This window comes from Myodes glareolus, chromosome 3 (assembly GCF_982192425.1).
Source record: "Myodes glareolus chromosome 3, mMyoGla1.1, whole genome shotgun sequence".
Taxonomy (NCBI): domain Eukaryota; kingdom Metazoa; phylum Chordata; class Mammalia; order Rodentia; family Cricetidae; genus Myodes; species Myodes glareolus.
In genome coordinates this window covers 61,314,149-61,330,071 of record NC_142028.1, presented here as the reverse complement: position 1 = coordinate 61,330,071, position 15,923 = coordinate 61,314,149, and the positions used below count along the sequence as shown (strand labels likewise).

The following is a 15,923-nucleotide window of genomic DNA, read 5'->3' as shown; positions in this document are numbered from 1 at the left end:
TAAACATCGCCCAGAGATTACTTCACTTAGCCATCCTGTTACCCGGTTGATTTAGCTACTTATCTCCACGTCACCGTTGAGAAAGCTGTGAAAAAGAGAAGCTAAGTAGCTTGCTCAAGGTCACGCGGCAATGAGAAAATACTCTGTAGGTAGTACAGTATTTCATTCGTGCTAGAATGTACTTTTTTATTTTTTCCATCTGGGTCTCGGCTTCCTCTTCTTACGTGCTACTTCCTTCCCTCGGCGACAGGGGCCGCTGCACCGCGCGGGCGCTGACAGGTCTCTCTAGCCCGCTGCGCCGGCTGCTCGTTGGTGCCTATAAATGGCTGCGCTGTGCTCAGCGAGGCATCAGTCCGCTGCCGCGGGACCTGGGACCGTGCTAGGGCTGGAGGTAGAGCTGGAGCTGACCGGGAGGGAGCTGCCGCTGGGCCGGGGCGCACCACAGCACTGCACCGGGGTCTCAAAGAGGGGTGTGTTGCTGCTGGCTGACTGCGAGCCGCCTCCTGCCTGCGCCGAGGCGCCTTCCCGCCAGGCCGCCTGCCTCCGTCTTCCGCCTCCCTCCATTTCCCCGGAATCTCAACCCGGCGCGCCTGGACCCTGGCTCTCCCCTGGGTGGGGAAGCCCCAGCCTTTTTTCTGGCTTTACTCATTTCTCTCAGGCTGGCCTTCCAGCCTCCTCTCTCTTTTTCCTGCAGTGGGTCTCACCCTTTTGGTCCTCTCTAGCACAGGTTCCTTACCCCTTCCTTTTAGCCGAGTTCCAGCATCCCGGATATTTTTCTTAGCCTAAGGTCCGGATTTCTTCCTCGTTTCTCTTGCTGGTGGTCCAGCCTATCCTGGCCCCTTCCTCTCTCTTTAGGACGCAGTTTCCCCGATTGCCTTCTCTGCCTTCTCTCAGCCTGGAGTTCTAGATCTTTTGGGTTTCCTCCCTAGTTCCTCCAAGGTACTTGTCCCTTTTTTTTTTTTTTTTTTCCAGTTTGGACTTTTCAGATTGTGAATCTCTGGAAAACGAAAATACCTCTCTAAAACATGAACTTTTCCTAGAGACTGCTCCAGTTCACCTCAGCTACAGACTCCTTGCTCCCTATGTCCCAGGTCTCACACTCACTTACCTAAGGGCTGAGGCCTCCCAGGCTGAGGGAGCAGCATGATGCTTTGGGGGTCTAGCATTGGGGGACTTTCTCCACCTCGGATCTTCCCCTCCTTGTTGGTGGTGGTTGCCTTGGTGGGACTGTTACCTGTTCTCAGGAGCCATGGCCTCCAGCCCAGCCCCACTGCCAGCACCATCAGAGGGTCCGAACCACCACGGGAACGCTCAATTGGGGATGTCACCACTGCTCCGTCGGAGCCTCTCCATCACCCAGACGACCACAATTTGACCAATTTATACATTGAACATGGCATTAAGTCACATCGAAAGGCCTTTCCGGTCCTGGACATTGACTACTTACACGTGCGCACACCCTTCGAGATCTCCCTCTGGATCCTCCTGGCCTGCCTCATGAAGATAGGTAAGTCTGAGGTGTGTGGTGCTGCCACTGCCACCGCCACCAAATAGGTGAGCTTCTTGTCCTGTTTCTTACCAGATGCGGCTGCTCAGGATCCGAACGAACCACTTCTGTGACAGGCATTCTCCTCCTTTATATGTTTGGTCCTTAAATTCCAACTCTGGCCTGTGTGATTTGGGACCTTCCAAGATTAGAGCTGGCATTATGTAGGGGGAAGGAAGGGACCGGGAGAGTGCACAGGACTTGAGAATGGGATGCTTCTAATACTAGGGAGTTTCAGTAAAGCTTCCAAGGCTTGGCAGGTCCCATGACTTGGATGGGACTGAGAGAGGAGCCCAGTGCTGAGCTATGTGTAAGACAGGAGGATCTTTTAGCGAGTGGCACTTTCTGCCCTGTCAACAGGAATCAGTGCAATTTATTACCCTCTCTGTGAGAGGGTGTTTCAGGACTTGGCCTAAGGATTTTGCATATAGTAAGGGACTGGGTACAGAAGACTTAGTGTGGTCGGAAGAACATCAGGAATTACCAAAGTCTCATTTTCCTTCATCCCCAGAGTAGTATCTGTCAGCTTTGCCTACCGAGGCTGGTCAGATGCCCCTGAGTCAGGTTCCAGACCAGAAATGCCAACTGTTATCCAGTTCGTAGGCATATTTCTAAGGCCGTTTTGGGGTGGCAGGAAAGTGGAGGAAGTTGAGGTTTGGTTCAGGTTTGTACCTGACTGACCAGAGACATTGGCTACTTACTCACTGAAGGAGAAGAGACAGAGAAGTGCTAGGTCTAAGATTTCAGAGTAATCTCTTTGGAAGAAGGGCATGGAAAAGCTGTCCCCTACCCTAAGGGCTGGGCTCCCTAACCCAGCCTGAGCACCCTGTTCTGCTGGGTGATTGGTGGAGCTCTCCAGTGGCTGCATAGCCCAGAAGTCTCTGGAGGTAGTGTCCAGGGGGCTTTGGAAGTTGCCTTAAGTTTTTCAGTCCACATACAGCTAACAGTGGAAGGCACAAGGTACTGGGACTGTTTCCCTCTTTGCTTGAGATTTGGGCTTAGAGGAGTTAAGAGACTGAACAGGAAGCCTTGCAGCTTTCCCAAGGACACCAGCCTGGTGTGAGGCCATCCCTGGGGCACGCTGCAGGAACTAACTGCTGCCTCTGTTTTGATAGAACCAGGGGCTGGCTTCCCTGTGCAGGGCTTTGGTGCTGAGGCGTTATGGTGGCGGTGGAGTTTGGCTGTGGAGCTGGGGCATCAGCACCTATACCTTGATGGCAGCCAGCTTCCTGGAAAAAATCAAGGACTGAGCAAGGGGAACCCTGTGTCTGGATTCCCACATAAATGTGTGACCTTGAACAGCTGAGCCTTTCCTGAAGGTCTTGTGAAATAAGAATCTGAATTGTTTTTTGGCTGTATCGATTGAGTCATGAAACCTTGTGTCTGTGTTTGTTCTAAGAAACTGAAGTGACTATGATATGTCATTTGTCTGTAGGAGACAAGGAAGAGACTAAAGAAGGGCTGTCTGTAAACTAACACCTCCCTTCTGCCCCCTCACGTCCCAGTATTGGGAGTTGGCACACGCATAGCCGATCTGTGTCTGCTGGTGATATGACCAAAAAGACCCCACTCTGGAAACTTTTTGTCCTGCAGACTTGATGTGATAGCATTTGTCCTAAGAGGCACCATCTGGGCCTGACCTGCTTTGTCAACATAGAGTGTGGGGTCTGAGACCCTGGGCTGGACAGCAGGGATGGGGCGCCGGCAAGACTATTTGTCAGGAAACTGGGTTCTCCATCTCTCCTCCTCTTGTGACCTTGACCAATCACACCCCCTTAGCCAACTGATCTTTGTGATCCTTCCCAGGTGTGGCTCTGATTCTGGAAACCCTGGTTAAGCCCCAACCTTGGACCTCAGTTTTCTCATCATAAAATGGGAAGACTTGAGTATGACTCCCCCCTCCCCCACACCCCCTTCTGCAGTCCCAAAGGCCTGTGTGTCTGAGTTGGAAAGGCATTTCTCTGCTTCTGATAACAGGAGCCTGGGCCCTTGGCACCTGACTTTTCTGGGGCTAAAGGGTAGAGGGAATGTGAACCAAAGATGTCAAGGGTCCTGTTTAGATGGCAACAGTACAAACCACTTCTCCACCTCTATCTTCACAGTCTGGCGTGAAGGTTAGATTTGAGGCTGCAGTGGGGAAGGCACCTCTGCTCTGGTGGCTTACGTTCTCTGAAGCTCACTTTCTTTATCATAAAATGGAAAGTACAGGATGGAGTGTAGTTCAGTGTTAGGAACATACCCAAAGCCCTAGGTTCCACCCCAGTACCCCACAGAGAAAGTGTGTGCGAGGGTGTGTGTGTGCGTGCGTGTGTGCGTGTGTGTGTGTGCGTGTGTGTGTGCGCATGTGTGTGAGTGTGCGTGCGTGCATGTGCGTGTGTGAGGGTGTGTGAGTATGCATTTCTGTGTGAGTGCGAGTGTGTGTGTGTGAGTATGCGTGTGAGTGTGCGTGTGTGTGAGTAGTGTGTGCGTGAGTGTGTGTGTTAGAATGTATGTGAGGGGGCTAGTATCTAGCTATAGCTGGTGATGCGATGGTGATGTAAATTAATGCACACACAGTTGACTTTCTATATATAGGGAGTGCTTGCTGAGCAGCCACTGCTGCTGTTAGTATTTTAGCCACCTAAGGCAGATGTAGCCCTACTTCCTATATCTGCCGAGACTGGAGCACAGTATCCCATAGCCCTGGCTGCCACCTCGTCCTGGTCCTTCCTTGAGGTTTCAGGGGTTTGGACACGTCCATCTGACTTTGTTCTCTCTGTGTGTTCCTCTCTGAGCCTGTGTAGCCCTGGCTGTCCTGTTCTTTCTCTTGAGCTGCCTCCTGGAGCTGGTTGTGGGAAGAGGGAGATGGAGCCTTGATTACAGACCCGAGGGCTGAAGCAGCGATCTCTGTACAGATCGGCTGCTCTCCAAGAGCTAGAGAATTTATTTCAGGGTCTTGCCTGTTTTCTCATCATTCCAGCGTGGGTCGGGGTTTTGGTAGAGTCCCTGTTCCGTCAGCTGTGGCAGCTCCTTGCCATGCAAGGTACCCCTATTTTAGGAACGGAAAGTGCAGAGCGCAGTCTTCTTTCCCAGCCTAGTTGTGTCCCGGAACCCACAGGAGAAGCTTGTGGGCACCGACATGGGAGAGACAGGGCAAGGATTAATGTTCTAGAGTAATTGCTGCCTCTGGGATTGGGGAGGTGACCCCTGCAAATCACTTCCCTGCTCTGGACCCTGCTTTTCTCTCTCTGGTAGTCAAGTCCTTTTCTTGATGGGAGGAGTTAGTGGTTTAAGAGGGACTTAAATTATTGGGAGAACCAGAACTGGGTATGTAGCTTAGTTGGTAGAGTGCTTGCCTATCGCAGCCGAGGCCCTGGGTTTGAGTCTGAGCATCACATGAAGCAAGTGTGATAGTAACATATGTAGCACACTGTAGTCTCAGGCCTTGGGGTAAAGGCAGGAAGATCAGAAGTTCAAGGCCATCCTCAGTTACAGAGTGAGTTTGAGGCCAGATACACGAGACCCCATCTCAAGTAAGTAAATAATAAATAAATGTATGAATAAATGAATAATTGAGCGAACCGTCCTGAAACCTCTGGGGTAGGGCCATTCTCCTCCTCCCTCGTGTCCTGTGGTTTGGCTCCCGCATGAATTCTGCTTTGTCCCAGTTCACCTGACTCTCAGGCAGTGCTTGTTCCCAGGGAGAAGCTCTCTGTAACCCAGCTCACTACTGGCAGCACCCCCTGTTGTTTGCCCATATTCCTGACCTGGAACGGCTGGCAGAGGCCCAGTTGCCTATGAAGCAGGTATTCATCTTGTTCCCTATTTAGGTACAAAAAAGACTTCTTTTGTCCCTTTGCATCTTAATGATGTTTTGGTTTTGGTCTTTACAAGGTATATGCTGCTATTTCCTCTTTAGACCAAGTCTGTGAATAGAGAAACTAGGGGATTTTATTGCCCACTTTCACATAAGCAAGTGAGACCCAGACCTACCTCTTCTACTTTTCAAAAGTAGAGAAGAAACAGCTTAAAGGTCACATTGAACCTGATGGGATTCTAAAAAGAAAAGGATGACATTTTTCTCCTGGGAAAACAGCTGCCTGACTCAGATGGCGTGAGGGAAGTCAGCCAGCATCTGGGCGAAAAGGCTGCAGGTAGTATGTTTGCAGGTGTGCTGGGCATTTGGAGGGCTTGGGCTGGTCACGTGGCCTGGACTTCGTTCAGCTTCACACCCGAGGTTCACCTTTCCTCTCTCCCCAGCCAGTTCAGCCCAACGCGTGCAGCTCCACTGCAAGAAAAGTCCTGGCGGAAACCTGGCTTCGCTCTCTGCCCTTGACTCAGCCTTTTGCTGTATGTCTCTGGGCTCGCCTTGCCTTTTTAGTGACCTGACGACACTATCTCACCTTCTGAGTCTGAGGTAGAGATTGATTTAGGGCTGCTTGGCTCACTGTAGTGGCTTTTAGAGTTTATTGGATGACCTCCCACCACGTTAGTCCGTTTTGTTACTATACCAAAAATACTGTATATAACCAGTATCTAAGGAGAGAAAGTTTATTTTGGTTCGCAGTTTTGGGGTCTCAACAGACTAGTTGGCTCATTGTTTGCCTACAGATGGGGTGACATTTGATGGCGGGAGTGTGTAGTGGAACAGAACTAACTGCCTCCCTCATGGCTGGAAACCAAAGAGAGCAAGGAGGCGGTTGAGGTACTAAGGTCCCTTCAAGGACATGCCATTAGCCCTGAAGACCTACTAGGCCTCCTCTTAAATTCCCACAGCTTCCTGATAGTACCACTCTGGGCCTTTGGGGAATGATCCAGACCCAAGGTCGTCATCCTAGCCACTGCAGTCTGTAGCAGTTGCTCTCCCGTCTCCTGACCCTTCTCCCCACACTGTTTCTCCCAGTTTCAGCACTGTCCCTAGCCTGCCCTGTGACATCGCTGCTGTTGCTGGTGGGGTGTCTCTAATAATAACCACCATTTATTGAGTATCTACAGAGCCGTGTCGGGAACTTTGTAAAAGTAATCTCACTTAATTCCCACTGAAGACTTAATAGATAAAGGCTCCCTCTGTTCTTCAGATGAGGAAACAGCTCAGGGGTTCTCAGCAATGCTGAATTGCTGTTTCTTTTCTGTTGGTGTCTTGGCATAGCCTCCCGAAGGGTGCAGCTGCACTGCCTGCCTCTCTCATTGCCCTCAGCTGATGCACTAGGCCCTGTGTGAGTGGTGCCCAGCTCCACTGCACCTGCACTCCGCTAGGACTCCATCTGAGGGGTGGCATGCCTGCCACGGGAGCCCTCTTCCCACCTGAGAGAGCTGTGGGTGTCTGTGCCTGGCTTCAGGCCTGTCCTTCAAGATCGCTGAGCCTGTGTCCACACAGATCCTGCGCCGGGTTGCGTCTGTTCACCTGGTCATAACCCATCTGTCTCCTCACTGCAGGTGTCTCTTAGCTGTCTGGCTGAGCTTTCTTCTCTCCTGTTGGTCAAGAGCGTGACAATTGAAAAGGGATTTTCTTTAGCCAGAGGGAGTGGCTAGCCTTGTGACTGTGACTTCCTGCCCTTGAGGAAGAATGTGCCAGGCTGCTCTTGGTTGCCCTCAGGGCCCAGTGGCATCCTCAAGAGGCACCCTCTGTGATGGGAGCAGGTGGCACAGTTTTCTTCAGCTCGAGAAGCATCAGTCGTAGTTCTTGTTTAGTGCTGTGCTTTGTTTTTCTACCTCAGGAAACTGAGTCTTGGGTTGTGACCTGCCTGAGGTGGGGGAGAGGGCCTGACCAGCAAGCTGGGATTCTTTCTCTTTTTTTTTCCTTCCTTCCTTCCTTCCTTCCTTCCTTCCTTCCTTCCTTCCTTTCTTTTCTTTTTTTATAAACAGGGTTTCACTATGTATAGTGACATGGTGAGTCCTGGATGGCCTTGGAACTCCTGAATGCTGGGGTTAAAAGTGTACACCACCATACTCAGCCACACTGAATGTTAAAAGTGTACACCACCACACTCAGTCACACTGAATGTTAGTAATGTTCCAGCCAGGAGTGTTGGCACATGTCTTAAGTCCAGCACTTGGGAGGGAGACAGAAACAGGTAGAACCCTCTGTGAGTCCCAGGCCAGATTGGGTCTACATAGTGAGTTCCAGGACAGCCAGACCTTGTCTTCAAAATTAAAAGAAAAAGAAAAAATGATCCAAAGTGGTTTTAGGAGAGAAAATGACCAGATGCATCCACATAGGTAATCTGGTGGTTGTTAAGAGAGGTAAGGTAGTGTCCCTCCCTTGGAAGGAGGGCTGTAGGAGCTGGGTGTCTAGAGCCCTGACCACTCTGAGGACCGACGCTTCTGTGAAGTCACTGAAGTCACATCAAGGCTCCTCCTCACCTTCCTGGTCTGCAGAGCAGCGAATCTTTGAGATGAGGGAGGGTGTTCTCATTCTTGGCGCGTGGGAGGCTCTCCCACCCCCACCCAAAGAGAGAGGAGAGAAGTGAATTTCAATGGGAAACTCGCTGGAAGTGGGTGGGAGTGCACAAGAAGCGACCTCAGGTCAGCCTTCCTTTGGTGTGGGAATTGAACCTGGGGCCTGAGTCACACCGCCTCCCCCAACTCTGGTCTTTGCTGACCTTGTGACAATCTCTGAGCCCATTTCTGGTTTGTGATTTTTTTTTGTTTTTTTTTGGGGGGGGCGTGTTGAGATAGGGTTTCTCTGTAGCTTTGGAGCCTGTCCTGTAACTCGCTCTGTAGTCCAGGCTGGCTTCGAACTCACAGTGCTGGGATTCAAGGCATGCACCACCACCACCTGGCGATTTGTGATGTTTTTGTTAATTGCCTTAGCCATTGCTTTTATTTTTGTTTGTTAGCTGTTTCTTACTAAACTCCTGGTTTCGAGACTGCTGGGTTCGTGCATAGTTAGAAACACTGAGGTCGAAGCTTAGCTCTGGCCAACTTTGGAGCCTATGTTTCTTTAGTGTCATAGCTTAAGTTCAAGGGCCCCTTCAATTTAGGAATTTCATTTTCCCCATAGTCATTTTGAACTGGACAGCTGAAAGCCTTGACTATTCTCTCTGGCTCAGTTTTGGAAACTGTGACCCACTCCAAGGTCCACAATGAAGAAATTGTCCATCTTGGAGGTGGCAGCATTCACACACACCCTGGAACGACAGGGACCTGGAGCTAAGGGGCTCCAGGTGTCCTCTGGGAGCAGCAAGCAGCCTGTACACAACCTGCAGCTGGCTCCTTCCCCACCAGCCCCCCCTCCCCTTTCTTATGCAGGCAGAGAAGCCTCGTTCAGCATAGGCAGGGCCTGGGTTATTCCTGAGTCATCCATCGCCCGCCCGTGTGGGCTCCTCCTGCAGCTCTTGCTCCCTCTGCAAATGTCTGAGTCAGACGAGTCTCCCCAAGGTTGTCTGCACACACCGCACGGGGCCAAACCGTCTCTTTAGATGCCAATAAACACCAACTGATACTTTAGGCAGCCCGTGATTATATGTGGGTATTTTTAATCTTATGGGCTAATCTAATTTTAACTGAACTAAGTTTTGGGTTAGCCTGGATCAGTGGGCTGCCCCTGTTCTCTGGAATCATGCTGATTTCATTTCCTTCCCCCTAAAGCTCATCCAACACGTAGGACCGGTTTTGGTGTTTATTGGGCCAGACCAAGCCCTGAATTCCAATACTGCTTGCCAGAAATCAGGAATCCCCAGATTATGGATTATCCCAGAACTTCCCAGAAATAGGGTGAGGTGTTCTGCTCCTTCCCAGGCCTGTGGGGGCAACTTACCTCTCAAACCAAAGTGGCTTGTGTATAATGAGAGGAGTCTGTCTGAGACGAGCTCACTGAAGGAGGAGGGCTGACATCAGAGTTTTCTGTGAGACAGAGTTCAGAAGTTAACCAAAACAATTAATACCTAACACCACTCGCATGCATAGCCCTTACCGCATGCCGGGTAAGGCTTGAGAAGGCTGTCTTGAGCTGGCCAGTCTGAAGAAGAGAGGCAAGAAGAGGCACACCAGTGGTGGTCTGCCTGCCGGCTTTTAGCTCAGGGTCCTCCGGGGCTCGGTAGGTGCTTCCAGTCTGTTCAGGACTGGACGAGATGAGACAAGACGGGACAAGGAGTGGTTGTGTCTGAGGGCTGGGTAGACTCCTGGCAGAGGGCAAGTTGAGAGGAGTAGGCAGTCCCTGAGGGCTGCGGTGGTAGAGGAGGCTTTCCAAAAGATGAGGTAGAACCTGAGCGGAAGGGAACAGAAGTGGAGCAACTGCTGTGCTTAGAATCTGATCCCCATGAGGGCGAGCATGGAAGTCCCTTGAAGACGGGACCTGTGTGCTAGCTCCCCTGCCTTGATATCTCTTTCTTTCTCTCTCTCTCTCTCTCTCTCTCTCTCTCTCTCTCTCTCTCTCTCTTTCCTTCCTTCCTTTGTTATGGTGTTAGCAAAAGTCAGAAAACCCACTTGACAGATTTTAAATGTGCTGTGAACCTTTGTGCATTCACTTTCTTGGTTGTTTCTGGCCCACAGACAGGGCTCCCTCCACAAATACTGGGGTGAATGAACGAAGGAGCACATGACTGACTTCCCTGTGGAGACAGGGTCCATACAGGGATTGTCTACACTAGAAACCAGGTTGCTCAGAGAGAGGGAGAAAGGGAGTCCAGAGGCTCTTTGGCTGCTGAATGGTAGGCAGGTGTTTAACTGAAAGTGACGCTCATGGATGATGCTTTAGGTGCCGGTTGGCGTCTAAGTGGTCTTGTTGTCACGGCCTCCTGCATGGCTGTGATGCTGGCATGCAAAGGTATCTGCCTGAACTGGGAGGGGTGTCTTGGGAGGTCCACCCTCTCTGTGTGTGAGTAAAAGTGAGCCCCAGAACCTCCACAGGGAGCTGCTGAGAACTCTGATTGAATTAGGTTTTTCTTGAGAAGATTCCTCAAGCCATAAATTGCTCCATGACTGAATTAATGAGACCAGTGGCCATAAACCACATAAGAAGACATCTTGTTAATTTATGGTCATACCTGGACAGGCTTAGTTATGGCTTTTTTTTGTTTTTATGTGGATTGGGTGTGTACTGGGGCCAGAATCTTGCTTTTGTGGCAGATTTATTCTTATACAAATAAAATAAGAACAATATAGTAAAATCCAACAACAGTCCAGGACGGGATTAAAGTAAAAAGCGAATGTCCCCTGCTTAGCTCTCTGACCACTCGTTCATTTCCTCCAGATGTTGCTGCTGTTAGCTCTGTTGTACATCTTCCGGGGAAACTCCCCCATGCGTGTGTGATCGTGTGTGCATCTCGGGCAGATGTAGTTTTCATGCAGCTACTCGGCGGCTCTAGGCTGTGGTCTGGGACTGGACCCCGACTTCTAACTCTGCCTCTTTTCTACAGAAGTCATTTTGTTTTCTTTGACTTTCACTTCACTGTAAAAGCTCCGCTGGGGCTTTCTAATTGGAAGGGAGCCTCTGCTTGGTTGAGGCCTAGGCAGACTGAAACACTTGGTAGGAAAAGTCTACAAGGTTCATCCTTTTTGTGGGTGCGTCGGGGTTCTCATAGGATCTCAGACCTCAAAGCACAGAATCCAGGTATAGGTTCATGGTCATCTTCAATTCTAAGATTAAAGACTTGGGTCCATAGGAGAAGTAGAACAGTATATAAGGGGTGAAGCACAGGCGTGGAATTGTATGGCGCTGGCTGATGCTGGAACCTGAGAGGAGTTGAGAGAAGGAAGCTTCTGGAAGGAGATGGTCTGGAGAGGTGATCAGGGCACATCTCTCCAACTGTGGTGCTGTGCAGCTGAACATGGTCACGAAGCTTGATAAATCTGATAACAGTGGGTCTCCAAACATAGCACCAATAATTAATTCAATATCGAAGTGTAATCAGCCCAGGGTGTTTCTCCATGTTCCCCTGGGCTGCATTGTGCATCCTCACAAAAGGCCCTGCTTTAGTTCTATGTGTACAACATGCTCCATTCTGCAGGACGTGTCAGTCAGGCCACAGAAGTCATCAGACACTGCTTGGAGCATCTTGGCTTCCACCCCGAGCTGTTGTCAGGAGTCGTAGCGGTGGTGGGCTTCTTGTTTTTTGAGACAGGGTCCTAGCATATCCCAGACTATTTGCAAATTTACTCACTGTGTAACTGAGGATGAGCTTGAACTTCTGATCTTCCTGTTTCTACCTCCCTTAAGTGAAGGGGTTAAAGCAACATTTACTTTTCTACTGCTGTGATAAAACATCATGATCAAAATGACTTATAGAGGAGTCCGGTGTTCACTTCCTAGCACCCACATGGTAGCTCACCGTATCCTATGTGATCTAATACCTTCTTCATACACACAAAAATACACAAATAAACCCACGCAGTAGTGCGTACACCTTTAATCCAGCACTCAGGAGGCAGAGGCAGACAGATCTCTGAGTTTGAGGCCAGCCTGGTCTACAGAGCAAGTTCCAGGACAGGCTCCAAAAAAGCTACACTGAGAAACCCTATCTGGAGAAACAGTAACAACAAAACCAAAAACAAAAAACCCAAACACAAATAAGTAAATATTTTAAAATTACTTATACAAGGAAGAGTTTATTTTGGCTTCTGCCTCCAGAGGAAAGAACCCAGGTAGGGGAAGCATGGCAGCAGGCAAGTGGCTTGGACAGGAAACTGAAAGATCACAAGTAAAACCACGCATAGGAAGCAGAGAGAGCAAACTGGCAGTGTGGTGAGGCTATGAACGCTTGTTTTGCTTTCAGACAGGATTTCTCAGTGTAGCTCTAGCAGTCCTGGAACTCACTCTGTAGACCACAGGAACTCAGAGATCCGCCTGCCTTTGTCCCCCAGTGCTGGAATTAAAGGTGTGCGCCACCGCCACCGCCACCCCCCAGCCAGGCTATGAACTCTCCTGCCCCAAATAACATATTCTTCCAGCAAGGCTCTGTATTCTAAAGTTTCCAAAACCGTCCCAAATATAGCACCAACTGAGGACCAAGTGTTCACATATGAAAGCTTCTGGGACCTTTCTTGCTCAAGCCAGGCAAGTACTTTACCTGCTGAGCTGCAGCCCATCGTCCTCACTCTTTTTTAAAGGAAAATTTTATCATTTATTCATTTATTTTATTTAATTTGGTTTTTTGAGACAGTGTTTCACTGTGTATCCCTGGCTGTCCTGGAACTTGCTCTGTAGACTAGGGTGGCCTCGAACTCAGAGATCTGCCTGCCTCTGCCTCCCGAGTTCTGGGATGCACCACCATTGCCCAGTGGAACATTTTATTTTTATCTTGTCATTATGTGTGTCTCTGTGTGTGAGTGTATGTCACATATATGTAGGTGACTGCAGAGGTCAGAAAAGGGGTCAGCTCATTCCTTGGACCTGGAGTTACAGGCAGTTGTGAGGAGAGCTGAACTATGGTCCTCTGAAAAACAGCAGTGCTGTAAACTGCTGAGCTAGCTCTCTAGCCCCATCTCCTGTTATTTATTTATTAATTCACTTATTTGTTTATTTGAGTCTGATTGTATATCCCTGGCTGACCTGACACTTACACCTTAGTCCAGGCTAGCTTTGAACTGATAGCAATCCTCCTGCCTCAGCCTCCCTAGTGTGGAGATTATAGACGTCACCATACTCAGCTAATTGCAGTGTTTATACTATGCATAAAAACTGTTCTCGTATAAACATGATGGCTTAATCAATTATAGAAAAAGATTTGATATTTCCCTACATCATCCTTCAGCATGTAAAGTAGCAAATTAGTACATCTTTGGATTGTATTGTGGTAAACTATTTGATTTTGAAATTGCTGTTTGAGTTGTTGATTTGAATTTCATTAAAAAAAAGGAGATGGTCTAGTGAATTTTGACCAAGGATTAGGACAGAATTTCCAACAATTTCTGAAATGTTCCTAAATGTCAGGTCATTCTACCATTTTTTTTAACCATACATAAACTTGTTTATTTAAAAGAACAATTTAAAAATCACATTTGTCCTTCTGTGTGTGGGTTCATGTCTACGGTTGCATGCACAGAGGTCAAAAGATAACCCACAGGAATCTGCCTTCTTCCGTCGTGTGGGTGCTTCTACCCACTGAGCCATCTCACTCACCCCAAGGGATAGCCCAAGCTGGACTTGAACTCATGAACTTCTTGCCTCTGACTCTTGAGCATATCCTTCCCACTGGCATGTGCCACCACAGCTGGTGGTGCTGTGTATTTGTGCATAGCAGCATTCTCAGCATTGATGATTACAAAATTAAAGTACTGAGCAACTCAGAAAAACATTGATGATGCTCTGTGTTCCACAGTATCAAATATTCAGTCAGAATTGAGTTCTTTTTTATTTTTTTAAATTTTTTAAATTTTATTTTTTCGAGAAGGGATTTTCTGCAACTTTGGAGCCTGTCCTGAAACTAACTCTTGTAGACCAGGCTGACCTCATACTCATAGAGAGCCGCCTGCCTCTACCTGGAATTAAAGGTGTTTGCCACCACCGCCTGACTCAGAATTGAATTCTTTATATCCAAATAAAAAGCATCAGCCATCTCATTAGTATGTAAATTTGTTTTATCTTTATTAAATTGTAGAATTACATGTGTAATACTAAACAAGTGTCTTAAAGTAAACTTATTTTTATTCTGTGTGTATGAGTATTTTGCCTGCTCTTTATTGTACCCCTGTGCGCCTGGTGCCCATGAAGGCCAGGAGCCGGCTTTGGTCCTCTGACTCTGGAGTCACAGCTGTCATGTTGGCTGCCGAGAATTGAACCCAGGTCCTCTGGAAGATCAGCCAATGCTCTTAAACTGCTGAGCCATCTCTCCCGCCCTCTTAAAATAAATTTCCTGATAATTTACTATCAGTAAATGTTTTGTTTTGTGTAGGTTTTATATATTTATATTCCTAGCCTCACAAAAATTTCTTCGGCAAAGGAGTTACAATGGGAAAGTTTTTCTTTCTTTTTATTAATTAAAAATTTTCAGTTTTCCTCACCCTCCTCTACATCTGCCCTCCCCTCTCCTCCTTCCTCCTCTCTGTCCCCTTCCCCCATCCACCTCTGCTCTGTTTCTGTTCAGAAAGGGGCAGACCTCCCATTGGGGTCAACAAAGCATGGCACATCAAGTTGAGGTAGGACTGAAGTCCTCCCTTTGTACCGAGGCTGGGCAAATAGGTTCCCTGATCCCACTGCTAGAGTCCCACAGATGGACCAAGCTGTACAACTGTCACACATATGTAAAGGCCTAGGTCAGTCTCAATGGGAATAGTTTAAGAAGCCTTGTTCTCCGGGAGAAAGAACATTCCTTTTTTTTTTTTTTTTTTTTTTTTTTTTGGTTTTTTGAGACAGGGTTTCTCTGTAGCTTTTTATACCAAGCTGGTCTCGAACTCGAAAGGAACATTCTTTAGGAGAGATTGTGGCAAAGGGAGTCTAGCCTAGATGGAAGGAAGAATGGACAGAATAACCTGTCCTGGGACCTCTGAAGACCAGACTAGCCCCAAACTCACAGAAATCTGCCTGTCTCTGCCTCCAGAGTGGCAGGATTAAAGGAGTGCACCACATCTGCTGTTTTATACTGTACTGTCACGGGAAGAAGGCCAGTAGTGGCCGCAGACTCTGAAGGCTGAGTGCTTAAGTCTGTGCTATGGGGAATTAAAAGGGTGAAGGACGGATTCTCTGGGAGGGTTCCTTGGGCACTGTGGTACCTGATCCTCAGATGGGTGGAACTGGAAGCTGGAAGCTGTAGGACCTCATCAATGCAAGAAGGATGTGCCATATTAGGGGTGGACTGTACCCTGAAGGAAGAGAAGGGCACATGACTGCTTGAGTAGAGAAAGCTTTTTGGCACTGGGAAGCTAAGTGATTCAACAGGCTCCCCTTGCACTGGGCCTTTGGGGCGGCCGGGTTGCCATGGTAAAGCCAACTCACACCTTAGGTGTGACTCAGTCTTCTCACTCTTTTTCCTAAAATGCTTGGGGCCCAAACACACCTCTTAGACACTGTAAAGAAGCAGCCGCCAAGGAGACAGACTGGAGGGATAGCCTCAGAAGGTGGGTAGTGTTTAAGGTCACGTGCTGGAAAGCCCTGGCTGGTCTCTGCTGTTTTCTAGACCAGGACTCCTGTTCTCTCTTCTCATCTTGCTTCTGGAAGATACAAAGAATCTTTTCATAGTCTGTGGCTCCCAGCCCCAAAGGGAAAAGAGACATTTTGCTAGAGACCCCTCATTGTCCAGTTGAGGCCAGGGATGGTTGGCCTTGGGTCACATGTGACTTAATGGCAGAGATAGGGTTCTTTCCTGCTCTTTTAACTAACACAGGTCCCTCTAGTCAGTGGGTCCAGAGGAGGGGCTGTGGTCTATGCCTGGATGTAGCAAGCATTGATGAATCGGTTAAGCCTAAGGAAGAGTGGTGTCCTGCTGGGGTAGTTCCTCTTCAGGGGTCAGGAAACTGTTGG

At 48.7% G+C, this 15,923-nt stretch overlaps 1 protein-coding gene across 1 annotated transcript in view; it reads left to right on the top strand.

Annotated features, from left to right (window-relative positions):
- Positions 1–334: 334 nt before the first annotated feature.
- Slc9a1 (solute carrier family 9 member A1) overlaps positions 335–15,923 on the top strand; it is a 57,432-nt gene continuing 41,843 nt past the window's right edge. The window contains exon 1 of the mRNA XM_048434098.3: positions 335–1,507. Within this exon, the coding sequence (XP_048290055.1) occupies positions 1,144–1,507 (364 nt within the window). The 5' untranslated portion in view covers positions 335–1,143. The remainder of the gene's footprint in view (positions 1,508–15,923) is intronic.